The following is a 27,269-nucleotide window of genomic DNA, read 5'->3' as shown; positions in this document are numbered from 1 at the left end:
TTTCAGACAGCTAATCCATGCAAAAAGCCGCTGTCGGCTGAGTATAAATATTGCCTGCTCTCCTGAGAAACCCGTGGCTGAGCTGCTGGTGACTCCTACCAGCCGGGTGGAGAGAGGTTCTGACTTCACAAAATGCTCTGCACGTATCCTCAGTGGCTGTGAATCCTTATTTTTATGTGGTGATGGGTCAAAACTTAAATCTTTGCTCTATTTTATAGGAAAACTTTTTTTCCCCCTTTTCTTCTGAGCGTAATAACAGTAAACTTTGTGTAAGGTTGTGCTGGAAAACGATGGCTATGTCATATCTTGGTTGAAAAAGCAGCCCTTTTTTTGGACATGCCTCATTTTCTGCGAGGGCTGTCACATCTCCCCAGCTGCTCAGCCGGGTGGCAGCCCTCCTCCGGGGCTGTGCTCTGCCTGGGCTTTGGTGCCACGGAGGGAACTCCGCGTCTCGTTCCATGAAGTCCAAGCATTTACGCTGCCAAAGCTGGATGCTTTCATGTGGTCGTGTGATGGCTTTGAAATCCATTTGTCTCTCCGAGGGTGTAGCTGAGCAAAGCCTGCACTGGTTTGGCCTTGGGTTCATGCGCAGCGTGTGCTGAAACTTATTTGTTTGCTGGGCACCGTCAAACAGAAAGGACACTCGAGGGGTAAAAATGAACCTCTGCCCAGTGAAAGATTTACACTCAGAAAGAAGAATATTAACGTCCCGTTGACTGATTTCAATTCTTTTCGTATTTTTCCAGCGGAAGGGCTTCCCCAGGTGTATTACTTCGGACCATGTGGAAAGTACAACGCCATGGTACTAGAGCTGCTTGGTCCTAGCTTGGAAGATTTATTTGACCTCTGTGATAGGACGTTCACTTTGAAGACGGTATTAATGATAGCCATCCAGCTGGTGAGTACCGGCGGGCACGGCTCTGCCCGCAGCCCCACGATGTCGACTTGTGTTTCTGTCAGCACCGGGATAGCTGAAGGAAGGGTTGGTGCAAGGTTTGGGAATGTCTGTTGGTTGGAGGGAATCTCCTTCCAGCATAGAATCACAGAATGGTTTGGGTTGGAAAGGACCTTCCAAGATCTAGACCAACCCCCCTGCCATGGGCAGGGATATCTTTCACTAGATCAGGTTGCTCAAAGGCCCATCCAGATTGGCCTTGAACACTTCCAACAATCCTCATCTTCCCTGGGCAACCTGTTCCAGTGTCTCACCACCCTCATCCTAAAGAACTTTTCCGTATGTCCAATCTAAACCTGCCCTCTTTCAGTTTAAGAACATCACCCCATGTCCTGTCCCTGCAGGCTGGGGTAAAAAGTCTCTCTCCATCTTTCTTATAAAAGAAAACTTCTCGGGTTTGAGAAAAACTGTTGCTTATGAAGGGAAGGTCAAATTATGCTTATGTGCAAACTTGCTCCTTGCGTAGCAGAACCAGTGAAGCTGGATTCCTACGGACTTGCGTCCTATGTCCCCTACACACCCCTGCCCCAGTATCTACCCCAGCTCCCTCCCTCTGCTTGGACATCCCCAGAACATCTCATTTCTTACCCGCTCCCCGGGACACAGGGAGCACAACACCCTCCCACACTCCTACCAGTTTGACTGGTTTGGTGCTACCGGGCTGTTCATAGACTGAAACCTCTCAGAGCGATGGGAGCTGAGCTCTCCTCAGCCAAAGTACCAACACTCAGGGGCTCTGCCTCGGTCAAATTTGGTCAAAACTGGCCAATGGGTTTAAATGACTAACAGCTGGAAACTGGTAGACGTATGAGCAGCATCACAGAGCCCCTTATTTGCCTGAAAACAAAAGGAGACTAAGCTGAAAGTGGTACCTTGGATTTGTGTTTGCATTAAAAGTGGATGATGTGAAAGCTGAACACAGTAAATGCAGTGAGTGAGCTTCCACCAGTGGGGAGAGCCAGGCAGTTACCATTTCCAAAGGCTTTCTGGTTTTCAGCCCATGGTCTGCAGGTACCTGAGTGGCTCAGCAGAGGTGGGACTGTCTGTTCACGTTAACGGATCTGTGGATAGCAGAGTTGAAATAAAGAGAAGGTGCTAAGGGAGTAGGGAACACAATCTTTCTTAATGAATTGGTTTGCCCCAGCAGAATCTCAAAGGGAAAACTGAGGTCCCAGGTGCAGAAGGTTGAACAGCACCTGCCTGGTGTTGGGTTCATGAAGTTGCCCTCCTACCGCTGAGCAGTCTAGTTTTGTTGGCTTTGAGTGTTCCTTCATTGGTGGAAAACCAATTTATAGCAGTTTTTAATTAAGTGGCAACAGATGGCAAAGCCTTGGGTATAGCTTATGTGACCTTTTGGTTGTAAAGATGTAAAATGTAAAGATGGGAATTTATTCCCGTGAGACTGCTGGGGAAATCAAGATTGTCACAGCAGGTTCCCTCTGCCTTTGCCAAGCCCTAGGGCTGCAGATTAGCTCTGTACTTGAATGGTCTTCACTGGCATCATCTGCTGATGTTGTGACCTCAGCTGGCCTGCCAGCTCATCTAGACACTGGCACCAGTTTGAAAAACAGATGCTTTGGGTGATGTAGGGGGACACCAAAAGCAATTGCAAATGGAGGAGTTGATGTTCCCCAAAAGGAGCAGGCAGTGCTGCTTCTTTTGCCATGGGGACATGTTTTAAGACCTTTCTGATCTTCTCAGGAAGATGACATGAGTTACCAGCTTGGAACATATGCATTTAAGGGGACAGATTTAGCAGATTCTGGCGTGCCCCTTCCCTCCCCTGGCAGGTTTCCTGGGAGAAGGGCTCACCTGGCCCTCGGAGACGTGTTTTCTGAAGGGACTGGCACTTACTGCTGGGCTGCAATGAAAACCGTTCGCTCCAGCCACAAGGCTGTGGGGGAAATGGTCTTGGATTTGTCTTCATTCCTACACTGAATCATTGCAGTCACTGTGTCATACTGCAATGTGAGAGACACAGGAAAGCTGAACTGTCAAGTCCAGTTGGATTCACCTCCATAGATTGTTTTGCTCTTGCTTCTGAGCCGCCAGGTCTGCTTAAGCTGCTGGGATTCTCACCCCAGGCCTGAGGAGACATAAGACTTCCCTGCCAGAAGCCAGTGTGTTGCACAAGCAGCGTTTCTTTCCTCTGATGCTTGACACACCTGGGAACGGAGCCCAATATCCAGGGAGTCTTCCAAAAAACTGTGAATGGCCCGGTGCCACCCAGACAGCGGAGGAGCACCCTGTCCTGATGTAGGGAGTGAGGGACAACTCAGCACAATGCAGAAAACTACTGCTCCAATTTGGTTCTCAGCAAAATGTAAAATTACTGGGTTTTTTGGCCCAGGAAGACCATCCAAAGGTAAAGCACTACTAGTCTGCTGGGGGGCCCCTCTGCAGTGTGGGGCTTGAGGAGCTCCCAGGAGGTGACCCTGATGCTGGGAGTCACCTTTGGGTTGCGTCTGCAGCCTTGGGCTCCATCCCCTCTGAGAGGGAGGAAGGAGAGCTCTGCTGTGGATGGTTTTGCGTTGGAGCAGCAACACTGTCAGCAGGGGTGTCCCGAGGTAATGGGATGTCAAGTGTCCCCCCTTTTGTCCTTTCTCCCTTCCTGTGATGATCCCCATGTCTTCAGGAGCATCCAGTCCCTCCTCTGCTGTTTGTGTGGTCCCTTTGCTTTCAAGGTCCCATTTAGCTCCGTTCTCTCCTTTCTCCCTCCTTGAGCCTGAGGGCTGCTGCAGCAGATCTCCAGCTCACCTACATGTGTGCCACATGCTAAAACTAGGCAGGAACTTCAAAAGCGGTGTAGTGGCACCTGGTCTCCTGTTTTTGTGTCCAGTGGTCAATTTTTAAAGAGAGGCATCCCTAGAAGATGTTTTTTAACCTTACGTGCTGGTAAGATTGGCTGGTCTTACTTAGCTTGACAGGTAGCAGCATCCCAGGACTGGGGTGGATCCTTAAACCCTATCAATGTTAGAAGAAAGAAAAGCCCTCTAGGAAGGAGAAACAAATATATCATCATTGTTTTAAGGAGTGTCGCTTGTGATTATGGGAGAATCTAAGACTCTCCTGGCTGAGGGAGATAGAGACTGGACAATAATGAGTTTTCAAGGAAGAAGGAGAACCCTGTTTTGAAGTCTTTTTAGATGAGATGACCCAGTAGGAAAATCTGCCTGGGCCGGGGGTGACCCACACAGCCCTCAGGTTTGTCACCAGGCTCGCATGTTCTTCTGCTCAGCGTGTGTTCTGTTCAGAGCTTGGGTTGAATCAGAAACACTCTTACTCTAACGCTCTGTTTGGTACCTCTTGGGGATAACCTGCATTGAAGAAGTGCTCTCTTTTCCTTCCCTGGTGGAGGTTTTCCAGCTCTGATACTCCTTCTGCATCTCTGATGCCTCATGTTGCTGTGCTCAGAGCATCGAACTGGAACTGCTTCCTCCATCCTCCACGTGCAGCTCAATAGATCGAGCGGCCACCGTTCCTGAATGAAGCAAAGCTCAGCAATTAAAAACGTGCTTGCTATTGTCAGTCCCTAAAGCCCATAACCTGTACAGCATCTCAGGGCTTTGCAGAACTGACTCAGTGTTTGGGCTGGGGGAGAAGGCTTTTTCTTCTGCCTTCAGTTTTTCCCTCTTAGCCAGGTCCAACATGTGCGATACTCTTTGGCAACTCAGTTTTGTCAGGAGTCAATGTTCTTTTCACCCTTGCTTGAAGTGCTTGCTGTCAGAGACAAGCTCTGTTGAGCCAGGCATTGTGCAAGTTACAGAGTGGTTGGGAAGGACCTCCGAGATCACCGAGTCCAACCACACACACACACAAAAGACCCCCACAATCTCGGGCACTAGAGCGTGCCCTGAAGTGCCACATCCACACACTTCTTAAATCCCTCCAGGGATGGTGACTCCACCACCTCCCTGGGCAGGCTGTTCCAGTGCCTGACCACCCTCTCAGGAAAGTCATTCTTCCCAAGATCTAATCTAACCCTCCCCTGCCCCAACTTCAGACCATTTCCTCTGCTCCTGTCGTTATTCCCCTGGGAGAAGAGGCCAACCCCCACCTCTCTACACCCTCCTTTCAGGGAGTTGGAGAGGGCAATGAAGTTCCCCCTCAGCCTCCTCTTCTCCAAACTAAACATGCCCAGTTCCCTCAGCCTCTCCTCGTGTGACTTGTTCTCCAGACCCCTCCCCAGCTTGGTGGCTCTCCTCTGGACACGCTCCAGCAGCGTTCTTCTGGCTAAGACGTGGACCAAGTCATGGTGAAAAGGTTTTTGACTGATGACCATCAAAATCATCTTGTGTAAGAGACGCTGTCGGGATTCAATCCCAGCTAGAGAGTAGGACCAAGCTGCCACTCACTCCCTTCACCCTGGTGGGATGGGGAGACAACTAGAAGAGTAAAAATGAGAGAAGTCGTGGGTTGAGATAAAGACAGTGTAATGAGTAAAGCAAAGGCCACGCACACAAGCAAAGCAAAACAAGGAATGAATTCCCTGCTTCCCACCCCAGGCAGGTGTTCAGCCATGTCCAGGAAAGCTGGGCTCCATCACGCGTTGCGGTGACTTGGGAAGACAAACGCCATCACTCTGAACATCCCCCCCTTCCTTCTTCTTCCCCAGCTTTATACACTGAGCAGACGTCGTACGGCAGGGAATATCCCTTTGGTCACTGGGGTCAGCTGTCCCCGCTGTGTCCCCTCCCAGCTCCTTGTGCCCCCCCAGCCCTCGCTGTCGGCGCGGGGTGAGGAGCAGAAAAGGCCTTGACTCTGTGTAAGCGCCGCTCAGCAATAACTCAAACATCCGTGTTATCAACAGTGTTTCCAGCACAAATCCAGAACACAGCCCCATACCAGCTGCTGTGAAGAAAACTAACATTACCCCAGCTAAAACCAGCCCAGATACCAAAGCAGCCTTTAAAAAGGAGGAAATTTTTCTCTCTGCTGATCTGATTTATATTCACTTTGTGGAAGAAGGGCACAAATTTATCAGGAGGGTCCAGAGATGAGATTGCCAGATCAGATCCTCAAGAGTTACATTTTGAGGGAAAGAGGGTTCATTACGCTTACTTCCTTGGCAGGAGAAAGGAAAATAAAAGCATGGGCTTCTTTGGCATCTGATTAAATGTCACAAATACCCTCTGGCTTCTCAGGCGCAGCGCAGGGGTCCTGCTCTGTGCCAGGAGACGCTCTCCCCCCCTCGGGGCTTCTCCCACATCTGAAATGGAGATTTATGGCTCAGGAGATGGACTCGGCCGGCCGTGGCCGTGGAAATCCTGCTTTGATTCACAAGCAGAGTCTCCCATCCGCCCCGGTGTTCCTGTGCCCTGCCATAAAATGCCATAGTCTGTTCTTATTGCTGTTAAAATAACAGGGCAGATGTTAACGCTGCTTCAGTCAGTTTTTCCAGTGTCAAAGCAATTCCAGCAGTTAGTCCCAGCTCTTTGCATTGGTTCCTCTGTCCATGGAAGAATTACTGCACGGAGAGCAGAGCCTGGAGTTCAAACACAAAGGAGTGGGCACCATGTCTCTGCATCCAGCACATTTCTTGGGGAGGAACTCCACTTCTCCTGCATCCAGCAGATTTCTGGAGCGGGAACTCCACTTCTCCTGCATCCAGCACACTTCTAGAGCAGGAACTCTGCTTCTCCTCCCTTTCAGCTCTGCCGTGGGTCTACGCCAGGCTGAGGTCACACTGGCACCGCTCGTTTCTTCTCAGGCAGCAAGCCTGGAAGGGCGATGCAGGGCAGATAATCACCAGCTCCCCATCACTGGCGGCCACAAGCAGGGTGAGGGTCTTGTCAGGGTCAATAAAGCATGGAGACTATTCTGGGAAACGTCGTTCTGACTTGGAGAGAGCACCTTTCAGCCATTCTTGGCTGCGCACAGCTCTCCAGCGGCGTGACACGAAGCATCCGGGCAGGTGGAAGTAAAGAAAAAGGAATATGACAGAACCAAAGGTCTGTGTGTGTGTAGTGGAAGAAAAAAAGCAGGTAAATGAGTATCTCCAAATGCTGCTGGACCGTATCTGTTCATCTGGTATCTCAGCTGTCCAAGTTGTCCTGGCCCATGCAACTTGCTGTGGGGTTTTAAGGAACAAAAAAAAAATGTGCTTTTTTTGGGCTGTGTAATCGCTGGTGGCCATTTTAACAACTGAGCTTCTCTGGCAGCAGGGACAATCAGCTGAGCCAGTCGGGCTCTGTTTGAAAGCTTGTTACCTATGGAGAGGCGAGGAAAGGCTTTGTTCCCCTTTTAAGGGTTGCATCTTAATTTGAATTGCCTCCCGACTTACCTTTTTGTCTCCCAACCTGCTGCTGTGTCCTGTCGATGATCCAAAGCATGAAGAATAGCTGAAGTCCCGAGCATCTGCTCTGTTCTGCATCACCCTGGAATTGATTAGAAATAATGGCTGGGAGCCGTGAAACCCATTTTCTCAGCGCATTGAAGTAAATCGCTACTTAGAGAGGAGGGGAAGAGCAGCACGTGCCGTTACCTTCTTTGAAGAGCCTTTGAGAAAGTCCTATTTTCTAAGACTGATTCACCTGCAGTCAATTTTTTTCCTGTCTCCTGCCCTCCCTGTGCAGCATTTTTTATTTTATAAGGAGCGCTGCCCATTCCTGCCTGTTAATTCTTTCTGAGAGGTGGAAATGTAGCAGATTTTCCTTACGAATAAGGTCTCTGATAGACCTCTGGGAGCAGGATGGAGCGACCACACACGAGTGGAGCTTTCAGCAAGGTGTGGACCCCAGATCTGTAAAGAAAAGAGAGATCTGGGTTTGCCAGCGAGGATGTGTCTGGATTCAGAGCAAGAAACCATAGAGCGAGAAACCATAGAGGTATTGGCTCTTGTGGCTGAGGCAAGGGGAATGGTTGGAAGGGCTGACACGGGGTCTGGTCACCAAGCTGGTTTTGGTGATCTACAGCAGCCTGTGCTCCAGCCTTCCCCATGCTGGAGGCGAGGATCCACCCTCCCAGTAACAACCCAGTGCAGAACCACTTGGGAACCAGTGCCTCCCCTCAGGGAGCTCCCTGGGGGTGAGTGGCTGGTGGTGCTCACCTTAGATGTTCCCCAGTTCTGACAGCATCATGCCATGAGGTCCACCACAGCGGTGTGGAGTGACCTCTGCGGACTGGCGCTCATTAGTGCAAAATTTGGAGTTTACAAGAGCTTTGTGATGGTTTCGTAGTGTTGTGGGCCGGAATGCAGATGGGTCTTTCCAAAGAAACATCCCCCTTTAAAAAGCTGCTATGCAGTCATGGACCAATACAGCCACGAGTGGGAATTCACATGTTTTCATTTAAAACCTTTAAAAATGAAAAGTTAATAAAGGAAATGAAATTGGGAATGATTTCCAATTGGAATCGCTTAATAAGTTAGGAACACAAAGGAAAACTGCCCCGCAGCCTGTTGAAACTTCACCTGTGATATATTTCGTTTCAAAAGCAACATAAGGATAAGCATCTGAGTAAGGTGTGTGGTTAGAGGGATTTCAAAAGCAACATAAGGATAAGCATCTGAATAAGGTGTGTGGTTAGAGGGGAAACTCAGGAAGAAATGTTTTACTGTGAGGGTGGTGAGACACTGGAACAGGTTGCCCAGAGAAGCTGTGGCTGCCCCATCCCTGGAGGGGTTCAAGGCCAGGCTGGATGGGGCCTTGAGCAACCTGGTCTGGTGGGAGGTGTCCCTGCCCAGGGCAGGGGGTTGGAACTCAATGATCTTTGAGGTCCCTTCCAACCCAAACCATTCTGTGGTTCTGTGATTCTATAAACGGCCCCCCACGGCCCTGGAAGTGGGGTTCCTGCCCTTTGCCTTCCCCACCAGTCATTCTGCCAGAACAGTGTTAGTCAAAAGCTGAAAAACATTCCAGTTATTCCTAGTTGACAACCGATGAGATTAATTATTCTTTTTAGTCAGTGTTGAGGATCATGAGGCTTCTGCCTGCCCAAAAATCCCCCTCCATGAGGAATCTGGCGTGTCTAAGACAACATATGGGTCGAGGGAGGAAGGTGGTAAGACACAGAGCGACAAGGGAAGGCTGTGGGCAAGGGAGGAGCTCCTGGGAACCAGCGTGGTGTGTTTGGAGTCAATACCAAAAGGCTGCTGCAGTTCCCTGGGGAATCCTTCCAAGGGCTGGGTCCCGCTGGTAACGTGTCAGAAACAGCCCTTGCCATTCCTGTGGGAATAACGTCAGGGAGCCGGGGGAAGGAGGGGATGGCAAGTTCCTCTTGGAGGCAAGTTCTTCATCAGAGGACACAACCCAGCTCCGTTGGTAACTTCTGCCTGGGCTCGCTCCCTCTGCCCTTGCGTTTCTCATGGAGTAGCTCAGCTCTGGGGTAGCTCCGAGGAGACACGTGGGGATGGGCCCCCAAAACCTCGCTGCCTCGGTAGCCGCTCTGCTCCCACCTAACCTCTGCCTGGTCCTTTTGCAGATATCTCGGATGGAGTACGTGCATTCGAAGAACCTCATCTACCGAGATGTCAAGCCAGAAAACTTCCTTATTGGCCGGCAAGGCAATAAGAAAGAACACGTCATTCACATCATAGACTTTGGATTGGCGAAGGAGTACATTGACCCCGAAACCAAAAAACACATACCTTACAGGGAACACAAGAGCTTAACTGGAACGGCGAGATACATGTCCATCAACACCCATCTTGGCAAAGGTCTGTGTGGCTGGTGGGAGCTCACTGGGGCATGTCCTGTAGAGCTCCAACGGTGGCTCTTTCACGCCCCTTGAGCAATTTGTGAGCCGTTCGGTGCCGTGATGCTGTTTACAGTTGTGAGGCTTTTCCCCCCTCCCTTTTAAGGAATTGAGACAGCTGAAATGTTGGAAGCCTTGTAATTACAGTGTTTATTAGGAGCTGTATAACTGTTAACAACCCTGCACTGATAAAAGGCAAGTAGGCAGGTAGTAATTGCTGCACTAAATGATGACCAAATAGATTTTTATAGCACAGCTCTGTACCAGTACCTTCCAGTTTCAGGTGTTAGATGTTCCCTGACCTAATAATTGGTTGGAGAAAATGAATGATTTAACTACTTTTAAACCCGGCTTTCATCTCCTCTCCTCACTGCTTGCTTTCATACCAGAAGATTACATTTCTGCGGCTGAAAGGCAAAAAAACTTATTAAATGTTTGTGTTCACATAAAATCATAAGAGCAGTAAGATAATGGGGTGGTCTTTGAGTAGCGTCCCAGTTCTGAGATCAAGGCATCACTGGAGAGGTTGCTGGCGTTGGGGATCAGGAGGGATGAGCCCAACTTCTAATTTTGGAAAAGCTGGTGAAGAGTCAGGAGGGGATGGAGGACTGGGAGCCCCGGGGGGAGCAGGCTCAGGAGCTGGCAGTGCCAGGGATGTGCTCGGTGGCGGGATTGGCAAAGAAGATCCGCTCGTGTTTGAAGTGCACCACGTAGGACCCTTCTCCCTGCAGGTTTTGCAGCTCAGGCCATGGCTGAGGCAGGGGGAGAGTCAGTTCTAGGGGGTGTGTTTGAGGAGGAGAAGGTTGGCTACCAGCTCTGCGAGGGGCTGTGTCTCCCCAGGGGTGTTTCCTGGGGCTGATGCTTTGCTGGTGAGGCCAACCCAGGTGGAGTCAGTCCCTTCACATTTCAGGTCCAAGCAAACTAAAGGAGCCTGATTACAATTTTTCAGAAAGATGAGTGCACTCAGCCATCTTCCCGAGACATCCATCTACATCATTGCACTAAATTACCCAGGACATCATCTTTTTTCCCCCCCTTTTTGCCACTGTATCAGGGTATCCTGCAGGAACTGTCATCTCAGTTCCCTTCTGCTGAGTGTACTTACCCCCAGCATCTTTCAAGGGTTAAATTTGCTGCTGCTGGTGAAGAAGTCTTTGCTGCTGCTGTCTCCCCTTGCAGATGCTGCAGCCCCAGGCACAGCTCACACGTTTGTGGATGGGCTCCATGACTCCATCCGCTCGGGATCGCTGCTGCGGGGGGCGGTTGGAGGAGGGGAGGTGGCATCAAATGAGTCTGTGAGCCCGGGGAACCCACGTCTGCGTGATGGCACGGCGGCGTCCCATGCTGTGTGCTCCGGATTTGTTGTTCTGTCTTGTATCCTCCCTTGGGATTTTTTGCTGCGTTTTGGTTGATTATTTTAAGGATGCGTTTTCCTTTGGCTCCAGGCCCCGCTTCTCCCCCCCCCTTGGTTATGATCATAACATCTGCATGGCAACAGCAGCGAGTGTTTCACAAGCAAAAGCGGTGCTGGAAGGAGCTATTTTTGATCTGCTCTGATGTGATGAGCTGCAGGAGCAATTGGGGAAGGGCTGACACTCTGACACGTGGTAGTTCCCCGCAGCTGGTCGCAGGTGTCCCCTGCCTGCTCCTCTGTCATTCAGAGGAAATAACGTGGTCCAGCACCACATGGCAGTTGCACCATCAGCACTAGAGGCCCAGAGTAATCCTAGGGAATGGCTTTATTCCTCTGAAATTACCACCTCCACCTCTTATCCATCCTGCTCAGGCTGGGCAGTATGTCTGACAGCTCCCGTGTTACCTCATGCCCTCTAGCTGGTCTTTTCTTTACGTATTTTGTGGGGTTTTGTAACGGGTTGTAGGTATTTTTGCACAAGGTTCGAGTTGCCGACAGCAGGTGAACTTCCCGGTGATCCCTCTCTCTCAGCCATAGGTGCAGCTGCTGATTAGATCTCAGGCCCGTTCCTGCAGCTGCAACAATAATTTGTCCTCTCTTCTGTTTCAGAGCAAAGTCGTCGAGACGACTTGGAAGCCCTGGGCCATATGTTTATGTATTTCCTCCGAGGCAGTCTGCCCTGGCAAGGACTGAAGGTAGGTTTGAGCTTTAAGTTTTGCCCTTTGAAACTTTGGTCTCTGTCCAAACGAGAATCTGGTGGGGAAACGTTTGCAAAATCCAGCCAGAAACGCTGTTGTCTCCTTTGTGTCCTTGGAGTCTGGCGACGAGGCAACAGCTTCACCTACAGGAAACAGTTTCAGATAGAAATATGTTACGTGTCACTTGGAGTAACCATCAGCCCAGCTGAATTGGGACCAGTCTGGAGAGAGGATGCAGCGGAGGCGGCTGGATGAGGGGCTGGGACAGGGAGAGCGAGGAGGGAGCCCCGAGCTGGAGCGGGACTGGGACAGGGAGGCTGTTTGTGAAGTTCCAGTCCCAGCACACGGTCCCCCAGCTGCGTCTGAGACACGTGTTTGTAACGGGAGCGGTTTGATGGTTTCAGACGTGCAGATGGACTTCAGCTTGAAAAAACGGTTTTCTGGCAGAAGGGTTGAGCTTGGCTTCCCTCCAGAGACGCTGGACACTCAGTGCTTAGAAGTTTATGAAATGCCGTGGACAATGGAGGGCTGCGAGCGAGCGGGCTCCGGCAGCTGCTGCACCAGCCCTCAGCTGGGTGAACTGCAGCGAGGGACCTGCTGGCACTCACTGCAGCTCCTCTCCTCCATCCATTTCCTGATGGGGAAGCTGCTGTGTTCAGCTTTGGGCTTGCAGTGAGTGAAGGGATCTGATTTGATCGGGTTAGGAGAAGGTTGATGAATGAAGACAAGGAGTGCTGGTGGTGCTGCTGGGAAAAGGAGTTCAGGGGCTCGCGAGCAGAGCGCTGCCACGGGCAGGGGCAGGGGCTGGAGGGAGAGACCTCCCTAAGCTGCTTTGTCACCCTTTATCCAGAGTTAGTCTCAGCTTGGCCTTATCAGACGTATGCCAGAAATGTTGGCGACAGCTCCTAAAAGCAAAGAAAGGGTTTTTCAAGCATGAAAGTGATTCTGAAAGAAATCAGCATCTCTCCAGCTTTAAGTTCACACCTCTGTAAGCGTGTGTTATTCCACTAGGTGTTTTGTTTCTGGCTTATTTGTACTCATCTGCTTTAAATTAATCCTGTAAGTTGTTCAAAAGCAATTCCAGGTTTAGACAAGTCTCTACAAAATTTCCTCAGTTCAGTGCTGGGCTTGAGAAAAATTGGTTGGCTGCTTCTTGAAATCCTGTATTTTTTCAGCTCCAGAACAAACACAGACTCTTCAGCTTCATCTAGAACTTGGCATCTTCACTCTGCTGTGTTTCCTCAGCATACACTTTTGGTCTCTGTTGTCTTGAGAGAACATCTTACTGTGCTAATTATGCTGCTGGCAGGTCTAATTGGCATATTTTGAGAAGGAGGTAATAAAACCCCTTGTTAGGGTGCCGACTGGAGCAGAGTTCTCTACTTCAAGAGGTATTTAGGTGGGAAATGTAACTGAGAATCGTTTCATTTCTTTTGATGACCAGCTGTTTAATCAGTGCTGCCTGAGTGACAGACACTTTGGGGGTGAAAGGAGAGGGAGTGTGGGATTTGGGAGGAGTGTGACTGATGTAAACTCCTTATCTGTGTTATTAATGTGCTGGCATTCTGTCACACACTGTAAAAACCCGACGTGCCCAAATTGCCGTTGCGATTTATCTGCTTTTACAGTTGTTTATGAAGGTGTTGGGGTTGCCAGTGGCTCTAAGCCGAGGACTGACGTGCAGTCAGAGTTTATGCAGCTTTATTTTCTTGCCCATGAAAGCTCCCCTGCACGGTCCTCAGGACTGGTAAGAAATTAGCCTCAGACACTAACACGTGCCCTTCCTTACGAAGGTGAAGATGTTTTGATGTCCTTGGATATTATTTGCCAATGGCACGTAAAATGTGTAGGGAGAATTCCAACGGGGTGAGACAGGATTCCCCTACGAAGGTGAAGATGTTTTGATGTCCTTGGGTATTATTTGCCAATAGCACGTAAAATGTGTAGGGAGAATCCCAACGGGGTGAGACAGGATTCCCACAAGTGTAGTCTAGGATGCAGTTCAGTCACAAGCAACGTCTTCTGATACCACCCAGAATCGGTGTTAAATACCTTGTTTTTCTTCCCATACAGCGTGTCGTTTATCACATGGTTGAACTCTCTCTCCCCAACTGTTTTGTCTTTGTGTGCTACAGGCTGACACCTTAAAAGAGAGGTATCAGAAGATCGGGGACACAAAGAGAAACACTCCAGTTGAAGTTCTCTGTGAGAACTTTCCAGGTAAAGCCCCGCTGGGACTGTTTGAGTGCAGTTGGACATACCTTGTTAAATATGGTGGTTCTGAGCTCCTCCGGCAGAAAGTGTTTGGATGATGTTTATCCAGTATGTTGTTCCTCAAGTTGGGAGACAACTGGAGCTGCTGCTATAGACTAGTGGGGCCTGAGAGCTTGTGGCTGTGGGTTAAAATGACCATAACTCTTCTCATTGAGGAGGCTGCACAGTGCTCAAATGCCTCATGTTCCTGCTTTACTTCTTGCCTTCCTTCCAAAAGAGAACCTTGTTATTTCCTTCTTTTCCCTCTCCCAAGTGACCATGTTGGATCTACCGAGTTAATTCTTTTACGAATGGAAGGTTTTACAGGTGTTAAGATTTTAGGTGGCAGGCTTAGAAGATGACGTGTCTGTCATTGAAGTCCACCTTCTGACAACTGTTCTAAGGAAAGTGTTATTCAAGGTGTGCTTCTAGCTAAGCCCAACACCTATTCTCCAGTTAAACAAAAGTCTACCTTGGAGCTAGGAGAGCAGAGTATGAACTTAAAGCCCTCCCCAGATATTCTGTGGCCTTCACAGAGTGGTTTTGGTATTTTTTCTAGGAAGTAGAGATCCTGACACCTGGGAGAGCACCCAGGTCCCCACAACTAGTCCCACTCCTGTAGGAGCTATTGTGTCACATGGCTCTGTCCCAGCATAAGGAGCAGCAAGCCTGGAAGGGGATGGTTGTTCAATCAAGTCATACTAATTCCTCAGATTTTTGTATGGAACCTGTTTGGAAGGGGATGGTTGTTCAATCAAGTCATACTAATTCCTCAGATTTTTGTATCCAAAATGCACCTAGTTCCAAGCAGAACAGCTTCAGGCTGGGTGTTCTCAACTCTTTCCCCAGTAGTCCTTCCCCAGAGCTCAGTCAGACCTGCAGGTCTAGGCTGGAGGGATATGAGAGAACTCAGTTCTCTTCCTTGCTCACCTGGAACGTGTTGGTCCTCCACCTTTCAGAGGTACTGGCAGGTAAATTAACGTTGTAGCCTCCCCTCAGAAGCCTTGTTTGGAATATTGAAGGCTGTGGGTGACGCTGGGCAGGAGAGCGCTCTGGGCAGCCAGACCCCGGCTGCTGCTGGAGCTCAGGGGTGCCATGGGGTGCCCACCAGCATCTCCAGCTTTCCCTCCCCAGCTGAAATTGCTGGGCCTGTTTAAAGGTCTGTGTCGGCAGACAGACACGTGGGCATCCTGTTGGCAGGTTCAGTGAGTTGGCATTTATTGTACAGTGTGGTTTAGCCTCTGGTTTTATACAAACGTACAGAATAAAACTAGCTGGGGAGCTCAGATTTGGGGTGGAGCAGCAGCTTTCTGGAGCAGAGGTGGGACTTCCAGCTTTGCTTTGGAAGTGTTTGAATTGATTTGCCGGGTGGACTATTACTAAAAAACACTGCTTCGCTAGGGAGAGCCGGAGATAGCACCGTCAGCCCAGACAGTTCTCTCACAGGATGATGCTCAGTGCTAAAACACAGACCTTGGTTTATAACAACTCATTCAGAAGATTCAGAATAAAAGCAGACTGTTATTGGACTTTGGTCAGGGCAGGAAGGCTCTGGAAAGCTGGGTGAGATTCACCTGGCAATAAAAGACCGCTGGGTAGGTCACTGAAGGTGAAGACTTGTTGGACATCCTCAGCTTCTCTCAGTCCACATGTCTCAGCTGAACTGAGCAGAGCTTGGACAACCCGTGGCACTGGGAGCCTGGCCCTCCTTCCAGCCTTGGCACCAGCTGTGGGCCCGGTGCCAGGGGGGAGCCTCGTTGGAGTGAATTGAAAAGCGTGTTTCTGGTGCGTGTGTGGGCTCTGAGAGGTGTCTCAGTGCTGGAGCTCCTGTGTGAGCAGAACTGACCCTGCTGCTTTTCTCCCCTTTTCCAACAGAGGAGATGGCCACGTACCTCCGTTATGTCCGGCGCCTGGACTTCTTTGAGAGACCAGACTACGATTATTTACGAACCATCTTCACGGAGCTGTTTGAGAAGAAAGGCTACACCTTTGACTACGCCTATGACTGGGTCGGCAGGCCCATTGTGAGTTGTCCCTGCACAATGCAGTGCTTTGCCTTCTGGGGGCTGCTTCCCCACCACCTGCCTCTTTATTCCTGATAAACCCAATTAATGCCGGTGTGCTCGGGGTCAAATAATTAATTTCTGCTCTCTAGCTAACATGGGCTCAACGTAGTGAGATGTCCTGTCACTGCATTCGGGGGGTTCTTGCAGTGCCTTGAGGTTTCCCTAAGGGGCAGAATGCCCCTTCCCACCTCTTTGGGTTTGCCCCAGTGGGGCAGTGAAACCTGATTTTCCCCCTTGGGGCAGTGGATATGACTAGACTTCATTTCTTCTAGCTTAGCACAGGATTTGACACCAACATCTAAAGACATTCAGCTTAAAGCAGGAGAACATAATTGCTGTCTTAGTACTGAGTGGTGGAAGACCTCTATAATGGTCAAGTTGTCATGGAGAAGTACAGGAGATGTAGGCAGGGCTCTGATAGATGCTCAGTGGATGGTAACAGCAAACCAGTTCTGAGCTCAAAAGATGTTGGGGCTTACCCTGCTCCAGTGGCCGAACCAGCTCTTTATAGCACATGACAAGGAAATGTGGGAGTAAGGAAGCTCCACTGAGCAGTTCCATGACACCAGATGGACCATAACCATTACCTCATTGTGTCATTTCTATTGTCAGAAGCCATTTACACTCAAGAAGACCTTGGCCAAAAGATGTGTCATGGGGAAATCTGATAGAAAAGTCTAAAGCTCTTCCGCTGTCTGTCTGTCGGGTCCGTGTCTGTGGAGCAGCCTGTCCACAGGGAGAGCGAGGAGGGAGCCCCGAGCTGGAGCGGGACTGGGACAGGGAGGCTGTTTGTGAAGTTCCAGTCCCAGCACACGGTCCCCCAGCTGCGTCTGAGACACGTGTTTGTAACGGGAGCGGTTTGATGGTTTCAGACGTGCAGATGGACTTCAGCTTGAAAAAACGGTTTTCTGGCAGAAGGGTTGAGCTTGGCTTCCCTCCAGAGACGCTGGACACTCAGTGCTTAGAAGTTTATGAAATGCCGTGGACAATGGAGGGCTGCGAGCGAGCGGGCTCCGGCAGCTGCTGCACCAGCCCTCAGCTGGGTGAACTGCAGCGAGGGACCTGCTGGCACTCACTGCAGCTCCTCTCCTCCATCCATTTCCTGATGGGGAAGCTGCTGTGTTCAGCTTTGGGCTTGCAGTGAGTGAAGGGATCTGATTTGATCGGGTTAGGAGAAGGTTGATGAATGAAGACAAGGAGTGCTGGTGGTGCTGCTGGGAAAAGGAGTTCAGGGGCTCGCGAGCAGAGCGCTGCCACGGGCAGGGGCAGGGGCTGGAGGGAGAGACCTCCCTAAGCTGCTTTGTCACCCTTTATCCAGAGTTAGTCTCAGCTTGGCCTTATCAGACGTATGCCAGAAATGTTGGCGACAGCTCCTAAAAGCAAAGAAAGGGTTTTTCAAGCATGAAAGTGATTCTGAAAGAAATCAGCATCTCTCCAGCTTTAAGTTCACACCTCTGTAAGCGTGTGTTATTCCACTAGGTGTTTTGTTTCTGGCTTATTTGTACTCATCTGCTTTAAATTAATCCTGTAAGTTGTTCAAAAGCAATTCCAGGTTTAGACAAGTCTCTACAAAATTTCCTCAGTTCAGTGCTGGGCTTGAGAAAAATTGGTTGGCTGCTTCTTGAAATCCTGTATTTTTTCAGCTCCAGAACAAACACAGACTCTTCAGCTTCATCTAGAACTTGGCATCTTCACTCTGCTGTGTTTCCTCAGCATACACTTTTGGTCTCTGTTGTCTTGAGAGAACATCTTACTGTGCTAATTATGCTGCTGGCAGGTCTAATTGGCATATTTTGAGAAGGAGGTAATAAAACCCCTTGTTAGGGTGCCGACTGGAGCAGAGTTCTCTACTTCAAGAGGTATTTAGGTGGGAAATGTAACTGAGAATCGTTTCATTTCTTTTGATGACCAGCTGTTTAATCAGTGCTGCCTGAGTGACAGACACTTTGGGGGTGAAAGGAGAGGGAGTGTGGGATTTGGGAGGAGTGTGACTGATGTAAACTCCTTATCTGTGTGCTGGCATTCTGTCACACACTGTAAAAACCCGACGTGCCCAAATTGCCGTTGCGATTTATCTGCTTTTACAGTTGTTTATGAAGGTGTTGGGGTTGCCAGTGGCTCTAAGCCGAGGACTGACGTGCAGTCAGAGTTTATGCAGCTTTATTTTCTTGCCCATGAAAGCTCCCCTGCACGGTCCTCAGGACTGGTAAGCAATTAGCCTCAGACACTAACACGTGCCCTTCCTTACGAAGGTGAAGATGTTTTGATGTCCTTGGGTATTATTTGCCAATAGCACGTAAAATGTGTAGGGAGAATCCCAACGGGGTGAGACAGGATTCCCACAAGTGTAGTCTAGGATGCAGTTCAGTCACAAGCAACGTCTTCTGATACCACCCAGAATCGGTGTTAAATACCTTGTTTTTCTTCCCATACAGCGTGTCGTTTATCACATGGTTGAACTCTCTCTCCCCAACTGTTTTGTCTTTGTGTGCTACAGGCTGACACCTTAAAAGAGAGGTATCAGAAGATCGGGGACACAAAGAGAAACACTCCAGTTGAAGTTCTCTGTGAGAACTTTCCAGGTAAAGCCCCGCTGGGACTGTTTGAGTGCAGTTGGACATACCTTGTTAAATATGGTGGTTCTGAGCTCCTCCGGCAGAAAGTGTTTGGATGATGTTTATCCAGTATGTTGTTCCTCAAGTTGGGAGACAACTGGAGCTGCTGCTATAGACTAGTGGGGCCTGAGAGCTTGTGGCTGTGGGTTAAAATGACCATAACTCTTCTCATTGAGGAGGCTGCACAGTGCTCAAATGCCTCATGTTCCTGCTTTACTTCTTGCCTTCCTTCCAAAAGAGAACCTTGTTATTTCCTTCTTTTCCCTCTCCCAAGTGACCATGTTGGATCTACCGAGTTAATTCTTTTACGAATGGAAGGTTTTACAGGTGTTAAGATTTTAGGTGGCAGGCTTAGAAGATGACGTGTCTGTCATTGAAGTCCACCTTCTGACAACTGTTCTAAGGAAAGTGTTATTCAAGGTGTGCTTCTAGCTAAGCCCAACACCTATTCTCCAGTTAAACAAAAGTCTACCTTGGAGCTAGGAGAGCAGAGTATGAACTTAAAGCCCTCCCCAGATATTCTGTGGCCTTCACAGAGTGGTTTTGGTATTTTTTCTAGGAAGTAGAGATCCTGACACCAGGGAGAGCACCCAGGTCCCCACAACTAGTCCCACTCCTGTAGGAGCTATTGTGTCACATGGCTCTGTCCCAGCATAAGGAGCAGCAAGCCTGGAAGGGGATGGTTGTTCAATCAAGTCATACTAATTCCTCAGATTTTTGTATCCAAAATGCACCTAGTTCCAAGCAGAACAGCTTCAGGCTGGGTGTTCTCAACTCTTTCCCCAGTAGTCCTTCCCCAGAGCTCAGTCAGACCTGCAGGTCTAGGCTGGAGGGATATGAGAGAACTCAGTTCTCTTCCTTGCTCACCTGGAACGTGTTGGTCCTCCACCTTTCAGAGGTACTGGCAGGTAAATTAACGTTGTAGCCTCCCCTCAGAAGCCTTGTTTGGAATATTGAAGGCTGTGGGTGACGCTGGGCAGGAGAGCGCTCTGGGCAGCCAGACCCCGGCTGCTGCTGGAGCTCAGGGGTGCCATGGGGTGCCCACCAGCATCTCCAGCTTTCCCTCCCCAGCTGAAATTGCTGGGCCTGTTTAAAGGTCTGTGTCGGCAGACAGACACGTGGGCATCCTGTTGGCAGGTTCAGTGAGTTGGCATTTATTGTACAGTGTGGTTTAGCCTCTGGTTTTATACAAACGTACAGAATAAAACTAGCTGGGGAGCTCAGATTTGGGGTGGAGCAGCAGCTTTCTGGAGCAGAGGTGGGACTTCCAGCTTTGCTTTGGAAGTGTTTGAATTGATTTGCCGGGTGGACTATTACTAAAAAACACTGCTTCGCTAGGGAGAGCCGGAGATAGCACCGTCAGCCCAGACAGTTCTCTCACAGGATGATGCTCAGTGCTAAAACACAGACCTTGGTTTATAACAACTCATTCAGAAGATTCAGAATAAAAGCAGACTGTTATTGGACTTTGGTCAGGGCAAGAAGGCTCTGGAAAGCTGGGTGAGATTCACCTGGCAATAAAAGACCGCTGGGTAGGTCACTGAAGGTGAAGACTTGTTGGACATCCTCAGCTTCTCTCAGTCCACATGTCTCAGCTGAACTGAGCAGAGCTTGGACAACCCGTGGCACTGGGAGCCTGGCCCTCCTTCCAGCCTTGGCACCAGCTGTGAGCCCAGTGCCAGGGGGGAGCCTCGTTGGAGTTAATTGAAAAGCGTATTTCTGGTGCGTGTGTGGGCTCTGAGAGGTGTCTCAGTGCTGGAGCTCCCGTATGAGCAGAACTGACCCTGCTGCTTTTCTCCCCTTTTCCAACAGAGGAGATGGCCACGTACCTCCGTTATGTCCGGCGCCTGGACTTCTTTGAGAGACCAGACTACGATTATTTACGAACCATCTTCACGGAGCTGTTTGAGAAGAAAGGCTACACCTTTGACTACGCCTATGACTGGGTCGGCAGGCCCATTGTGAGTTGTCCCTGCACAATGCAGTGCTTTGCCTTCTGGGGGCTGCTTCCCCACCACCTGCCTCTTTATTCCTGATAAACCCAATTAATGCCGGTGTGCTCGGGGTCAAATAATTAATTTCTGCTCTCTAGCTAACATGGGCTCAACGTAGTGAGATGTCCTGTCACTGCATTCGGGGGGTTCTTGCAGTGCCTTGAGGTTTCCCTAAGGGGCAGAATGCCCCTTCCCACCTCTTTGGGTTTGCCCCAGTGGGGCAGTGAAACCTGATTTTCCCCCTTGGGGCAGTGGATATGACTAGACTTCATTTCTTCTAGCTTAGCACAGGATTTGACACCAACATCTAAAGACATTCAGCTTAAAGCAGGAGAACATAATTGCTGTCTTAGTACTGAGTGGTGGAAGACCTCTATAATGGTCAAGTTGTCATGGAGAAGTACAGGAGATGTAGGCAGGGCTCTGATAGATGCTCAGTGGATGGTAACAGCAAACCAGTTCTGAGCTCAAAAGATGTTGGGGCTTACCCTGCTCCAGTGGCCGAACCAGCTCTTTATAGCACATGACAAGGAAATGTGGGAGTAAGGAAGCTCCACTGAGCAGTTCCATGACACCAGATGGACCATAACCATTACCTCATTGTGTCATTTCTATTGTCAGAAGCCATTTACACTCAAGAAGACCTTGGCCAAAAGATGTGTCATGGGGAAATCTGATAGAAAAGTCTAAAGCTCTTCCGCTGTCTGTCTGTCGGGTCCGTGTCTGTGGAGCAGCCTGTCTCATGGGCTCTGTGTCCTTCTGCTGGTGGCCTGCTTGCTAACGGCCACTCACCAGCACTGGCAAAGCCATCTCTAAACGAACTCTCACCGGTGCCAGATCAGATGCCTTCAGTGCTAAACTTGGTACCGTTGCCGGTGATTTACCGTCCCAGCTATATTTAGCATTACCAGTGGTACTGTGCCCAAAACAGTTCAGCTTCAGGAGAAATCACTCCCTTTGTGAATCATGACTTTTCTCCTCATTTTTGTTTAATTACAAAGGCAATTGATAAAAAGCCCCTTGTAAGACAAGTGTGCTATTGCTGACAACTGCATTGGTTGCTATGGAGATTTTGATGTTGTGAGCAGGGATTATGACTTTGGTGAGAAGAGAGCAGATGAAGCTTTAATTTTAACACGTCCTGTTTCTATGCAAGCGTGATTTCTGCAAGCGGCAGGACGATGAGATGAGGAAAACAAGTCTGTGTATTTTCAGTTGTAATAGCCTTATGTGAGACACATTCGGTGTGATCTGACACCCTGACAGATACCTAACTCTAACTTTTTAATTATTTTTTATACAAGATGTTTGGTGCTGGTGTCCAGCATCAAATCACAGGGATTTTATAGCCCTGGCTGTAATTTTCCGTGGTTACTGGCAGTACCTTTGGGCGGTGTGTTGATGTTTTCCTGCTTCTGCCTGCCAGGAGCCAGCCTGACACGTTAGGTTTGTGCCTGTGTTGAGAGAGAGCGGCATTTTCACCACTGGCTCCCTCCTAATGAGCACCTTGTTTTCCAGCCTACTCCGGTGGGATCTGTCCACGTGGATTCCGGGACGTCGGCGGTCACAAGGGACAGCCACGTCCACCGGGACCGACCCTCGCAGCAGGCCCTTCGCAATCAGGTGGGTTTGGCTCCTCTCCCAATTCCTCTGGGTCTGGAGAAGCAGAAAGGCTGCGCCCTCAGAGGTGGCCGGGGCTGATTCCTGCCTTGGTCATGGCAAGCACCATTTCTGCATCATCTAGAGACTGGGATTTGCACAGAATTTTGACAAAGGGACACGTTCCTGAAATACTCTTGGTCAGTGGAATTCCTTGGGGTGGTGACCCAGGGGTCAGAGTATCTGACCTACCCTGGTCAACGGGCTTCTTTTGGGTGCTTTTACTCGTAGCACATGGACTGTGGAGTGGACCAGCAGTTGTGGCAATGGCAGGCCACCCCCAGGTGCCCTCTTCCCATGATGGACCTGCAGCCGCCACAGGGATGTGCACATCCCATGGGCACGCAATATCTCCCTCTCAGGGTGCCCAGGTCGTGGCAGGGGGGTTGCAGAGTGTGAAGGACCACCAGGGCAGGGGCGGACGTCATGCTCCGGATGAACTGGAAGTTTCTGAATTTCCTGATTTTTTCTTTTCTGGTTGTAATCTTTTGTTGGAGTTGAGGGTTTGGATTTTCTGTATGAATAGAACTGATGAGAAGTTCAGTAGATCTCCACCTGCTGGCTCCTGGCTAGAGCTGCTGGTGCTCCTCCTCACCAGTGAGTGCTCCGGGGCTCGCTCTGCTCCTCTAACACCCTGTGCCCTTGTAGCTCCTGGTCTGCAGCTCTGCCCCTGGGGCTCCTGGGTGCAGAACCGAGGGTGAGATGTAACAACCTGTCTGGGCTCAGCTTTCCTTCTTCCACACAACTGGGCTCTGAAGGGAGGAGCCACCAATGTAGAGTAGAATCCATCCAAAGCCACCAGCTGCAATCAGGATGAAACCCCCTCGTTAGAGCGTTGCTTGTGGGGAGCTGGGTGGTTGTGCTGTGCTGTATTTATGCATGCTGATTAGTGTGGGCTGGTTTCTCAGTACTACTGAAACAGTCTGCTTTAATATATTGCCTGATTAATGCATGAACCCCCCTTTTTGGGGTGGCAGTCTCTAGTTGTCCACTCTGACAACAGACCTTCGCGCTGTGTGCGTGTGGGGCATCTTGTTTCCTTTAATGGACAATGGCACCTGGCTTCGTTTTCGAGCATGTTAATTCACAAATTATAGCACAAAGCCCAAAGAAATCTGTCCTATTCCCAAAATACTGTGCAGGTGGCCTTCAGTCCTTGTTGTTCTGAGCCTCTCAGGTGGTCCTGATGCTCTCTTGCATGGCAGCTTTTGTCTTTTTTTTTTTTTTTTACCTAACCGTTACTTAGGATGCTGAATTATTTAATATTCCCCATATGCAGGGAAAATCAGTTTCTGCTCACCAAAACGTAAACAGATCTCTACCAAGGGGTTTTCCTGTTAAGTGTTGAGCAAACCATTTCTCTAAAGGAAAAACTAGAGGAAATAAAGGTCTAGAGCAGTGAATTGGAGGCACGGGTTTGGGTCAAGTGACTGCCTTGATCTCCAGATTTAATTGCCTTATCTTTGTTTCCTGGGTATAATAACTGTAGGTTCTCTTTTATATATATTTCGTTCCTGGTAAGGACGCTGATGAGAGTGATCTCCTTTTTGCAGCCTTTTCCTCTCGAAGTGAAGATACTTCTTCCCCTCTCCCTTCCCTTGCAATGTGGCAGCTGGTGGGAAGGTGATGAGTCTTAATGGGAACTTGCTGCTCTCAGATTTCTCAGGCGTCACTTCCTCGGTGTCACCTCTTGGGTTGCATTTTGGGTGGCTCAGCTCAACCCTACTTCAAAAGTAGTTTATCACATACCTGGCTGTGGAGCTAAAAGAGAAAAATCTGGCTCTTGTGGCTACTAGAGCCTTTCCTACAAACTGCTTCCAGGCTCCTGGGCAGAAGAGTGTTTCCCCTGGTACTGCTCCATCACCTGGGCTGGCCAAGCCACCTGATGGCATAGCGCTTTGGAGGAAGCACACTCAAGATCTGGCTTCTGCTAGCTTTTAAAACCTAGGTTTAAATTCTCCGGTTGTTGATAACTTGTGACTTGCAGCCGTTAAAAAAGTATTCCAAGGGAAGCACCTCTCCCTAGAATGTCACCAACTGCAGAGAGCGTGAGCAGCGTCTCAGGCTGACGGGAAGAACATGTAATAAGAAGATTTACTGGGACGAGCCTGGAGAAGAGCACCTCCAGGGAAACACTGGCTGTGAGCTGGATTTGGGGGCTGCTTGGGAGGAGGGGCAGCACCGTGGGTCACTCCAGAGGGGAGTCAGAGGTCCCGTGCAAAGGGAACGATAGCGAATGTTTTAGGAAATGCCAGGAGTCCTTTTTTTATTCTCCTGCTTTTTGCACGTGCTCCTGCTGTAGTTGAGGGACAATTTACTAGTTAGTGTTGAAGTTTATTCAAAAGTTTCTGAGTCTTTCTCCTGCGTGGAACTGCTTGCGGTCTTTTTCTTTTCTTTTTTTCGTTTTTTACAGTGACACTGGGCCCAGTGGCTGCTCTCTTGCTGAGACCAGGGCTCGGGCTCATCATGGGTGGCTGCAGGGAGTGACACAAAGTAGTGCTGGGGAAGGGCCGGGCCCGGGCACCGCTCTTTGATTAGCTCCTTCAGCCTCACTGCTGAGAACCTGGTGTTAATTGCCTTGAGGCTCTTGTTTCCTGGCCAGGTCCATGGTGTGTCTGTTCAGCATCCCTCCTGCCAGCTGCATGTGCACGGGGGGGACTCTGCTGCTCTGTCCCCTCTTCTTGAAAATTTGTGCTTTGGCTTTGAAACATTTGCTTAAACTTTTTATATGATGTCCAGGGAGACACCTTTTAAATGTCGGTCGCTTCAGGCTTGACTCCATCCTGAGGCCAGCACAGACCTACCTGTTTGTCCTGCACTTCCCAGCCTTGGGAGGTGTTCCTCCAGCTGGTGGGTTGGGTTCAGGGGCACCGAGGTCCTCCTGAGTCTCAGGTGACTGTGGGATGTGTTGTCATCAGAGCCGGGCGACCTGTAGGGAGCTTCATGTGCAAGTCCAAAGTGGTTCTTCTAATGAAACAAATCAAATGCTAGTAATTTAATTGCCGAAAGTTTGCATCTGTTGGGGATAAAGAAGCAGCTGTTAGCAAAAGTTTCTTATCTACTTTTCTGCAGAACACCAAAAAGCCACCAAGCCTCTCTCCAGTCAAGCAGGTGTGGTGGATGTTTCCTTCTGCACCCTACAGGTGAATCAGTGTGTGGAACTGGCTTTTGGTGAAATAAAACATGGCTTTGTTTTATGTTGCATATTTGAGTTAAAAAAATAAGTATTTTAGGGAGGTTGAGCTTGTGTATCCGATCTTGCTGCCATGCCAAGTGCTCTGGTGTGTGTGACCTGACAGGCACAGTTGAATGTGCTGTCGGCGTGTTTATTTCTGTGCTGAAACCCATGGAAATGAAGCTGTGGAAAGAAATAACTTCCTGGACAGACGTGAGCTTTCTCTCCGTTCAGCAGCTGGAGGAGAAGAAATCCATTCCCACAGTGGATTGCTACAGACACCGCTGCAGCAAAGCGTGAGGTGCTCTTGGTGAAGAGACATTTTAGCCCAGCTAAAAGTTTAAATGCCTTGCTTTTTGCAAAGAAACTAACTCACTAACAAACAGCCTTTTATTTCCTCCCCTCATTCACCTTTTGCCCTCTCTTCTGTTTCTCTCGTGCTTCTCAACCCCTGAGCAGGCGTCGTCGGATCGCCGAGGGGACTGGGAGATCCAGCCGAGCCGGCAGACGAATACCTCGTACCTGACATCTCACCTGGCTGCCGACCGGCACGGGGGATCCGTACAGGTACCTCCTCCTCCTGAGGCCTACAGCCTTGATGCAAGAACCGGTGTTAAATCCCCTGAATTCTCCCCAGATTGCAGTAACATCACGGTGGGGAGAGCGATTTCACAGGCTGGTTTGGTCCTGTCCTGTCCGTAACGCTCACGTCCCAGTTTTGTGGGACCCGAGCTGTGAAGGCCAACGTTGTGGCTGTGACTGCATCAATGAAGCTTTTCCTGAGAACTATTTTCATAGAATCATAGAATCATAGAATGGTTTGGGTTGGAAGGGACGTCAAAGATCATCGAGTTCCAACCCCCCTGCCCTGGGCAGGGACACCTCCCACCAGAGCAGGTTGCTCCAAGCCCCATCCAGCCTGGCCTTGAACCCCTCCAGGGATGGGGCAGCCACAGCTTCCCTGGGCAACCTGTTCCAGTGTCTCACCACCATCATAGTAAAAAATTTCTTCCTGAGATCTAATGTGAATCTTTTTTCTTCCAATTTAAAACCGTTTCCCCTTGTCCTATCATTACCCTTCCTGGCAAAGAGTCCCTCCCCAGCTCTTCTATAGGCTCCCTTCAGGTATTGAAAGGCCGCTATAAGGTCTCCCCGGAGCCTTCTCTTCTCCAGGCTGAACAACCCCAGCTCCCTCAGCCTGTCTCCATAGGAGAGGTGCTCCATCCCTCTGATCATCTTCGTGGCCTCCGCTGGACCTGTTCCAGCCGGTCCATGTCCTTCCTGTGCTGAGGACTCCAGAGCTGGACACAGAGCTCCAGGTGGGGTCTCACGAGTGCAGAGTAGAGGGGCAGAATCACCTCCCAAGACCTGCTGGCCACACTTCTCCTCATGCAGCCCAGGACAGGGTTGGCTCTCTGGGCTGCCAGCACGCACTGCCGGCTCATGTTGAGCTTCTCGTCCATAAGCACTCCCAAGTCCTTCTCAAGTATTTTGAACTCAGATTTGTCAAACTGAACACAGGAAGGAGTGTAAATTAGCAGACGTGGACTATAAAGCACCCCTCTGTCCCCACCTTGGGGTAGGAAGAGGCAGCTGAAATAAGGTCTGTTGCATGTCAACCCTAGAAACCTTAGGAAAGAGTTGAGCTGTTCCAGTTCAAGCTTGATAGGGGGGATTCTGGTCAAATTCCTGCTGCTTCATGGAAATCTGGGGGTGTCAGGCCAGAGGGGTGCACAGGGGATGGGT

General features: G+C 49.8%; 1 protein-coding gene across 1 annotated transcript in view; it reads left to right on the top strand.

Moving 5' to 3' along the window:
• The window catches only part of CSNK1G1 (casein kinase 1, gamma 1), a 99,058-nt gene that overhangs the window by 59,752 nt on the left and 12,037 nt on the right, over positions 1-27,269 (top strand). Inside the window, exons 5-11 of the mRNA XM_014961603.1 lie at positions 747-898; positions 9,377-9,611; positions 11,673-11,758; positions 13,897-13,981; positions 15,890-16,038; positions 22,208-22,312; positions 25,983-26,090. Of these exons, the coding sequence (XP_014817089.1) occupies positions 747-898; positions 9,377-9,611; positions 11,673-11,758; positions 13,897-13,981; positions 15,890-16,038; positions 22,208-22,312; positions 25,983-26,090 (920 nt within the window). The remainder of the gene's footprint in view (positions 1-746; positions 899-9,376; positions 9,612-11,672; positions 11,759-13,896; positions 13,982-15,889; positions 16,039-22,207; positions 22,313-25,982; positions 26,091-27,269) is intronic.

This window comes from Calidris pugnax, unplaced genomic scaffold (genome assembly GCF_001431845.1).
Source record: "Calidris pugnax isolate Ruff unplaced genomic scaffold, ASM143184v1 scaffold492, whole genome shotgun sequence".
In the NCBI taxonomy this organism is placed as follows: Eukaryota; Metazoa; Chordata; class Aves; order Charadriiformes; family Scolopacidae; genus Calidris; species Calidris pugnax.
This window is presented reverse-complemented; position numbering and strand designations above follow the sequence as displayed.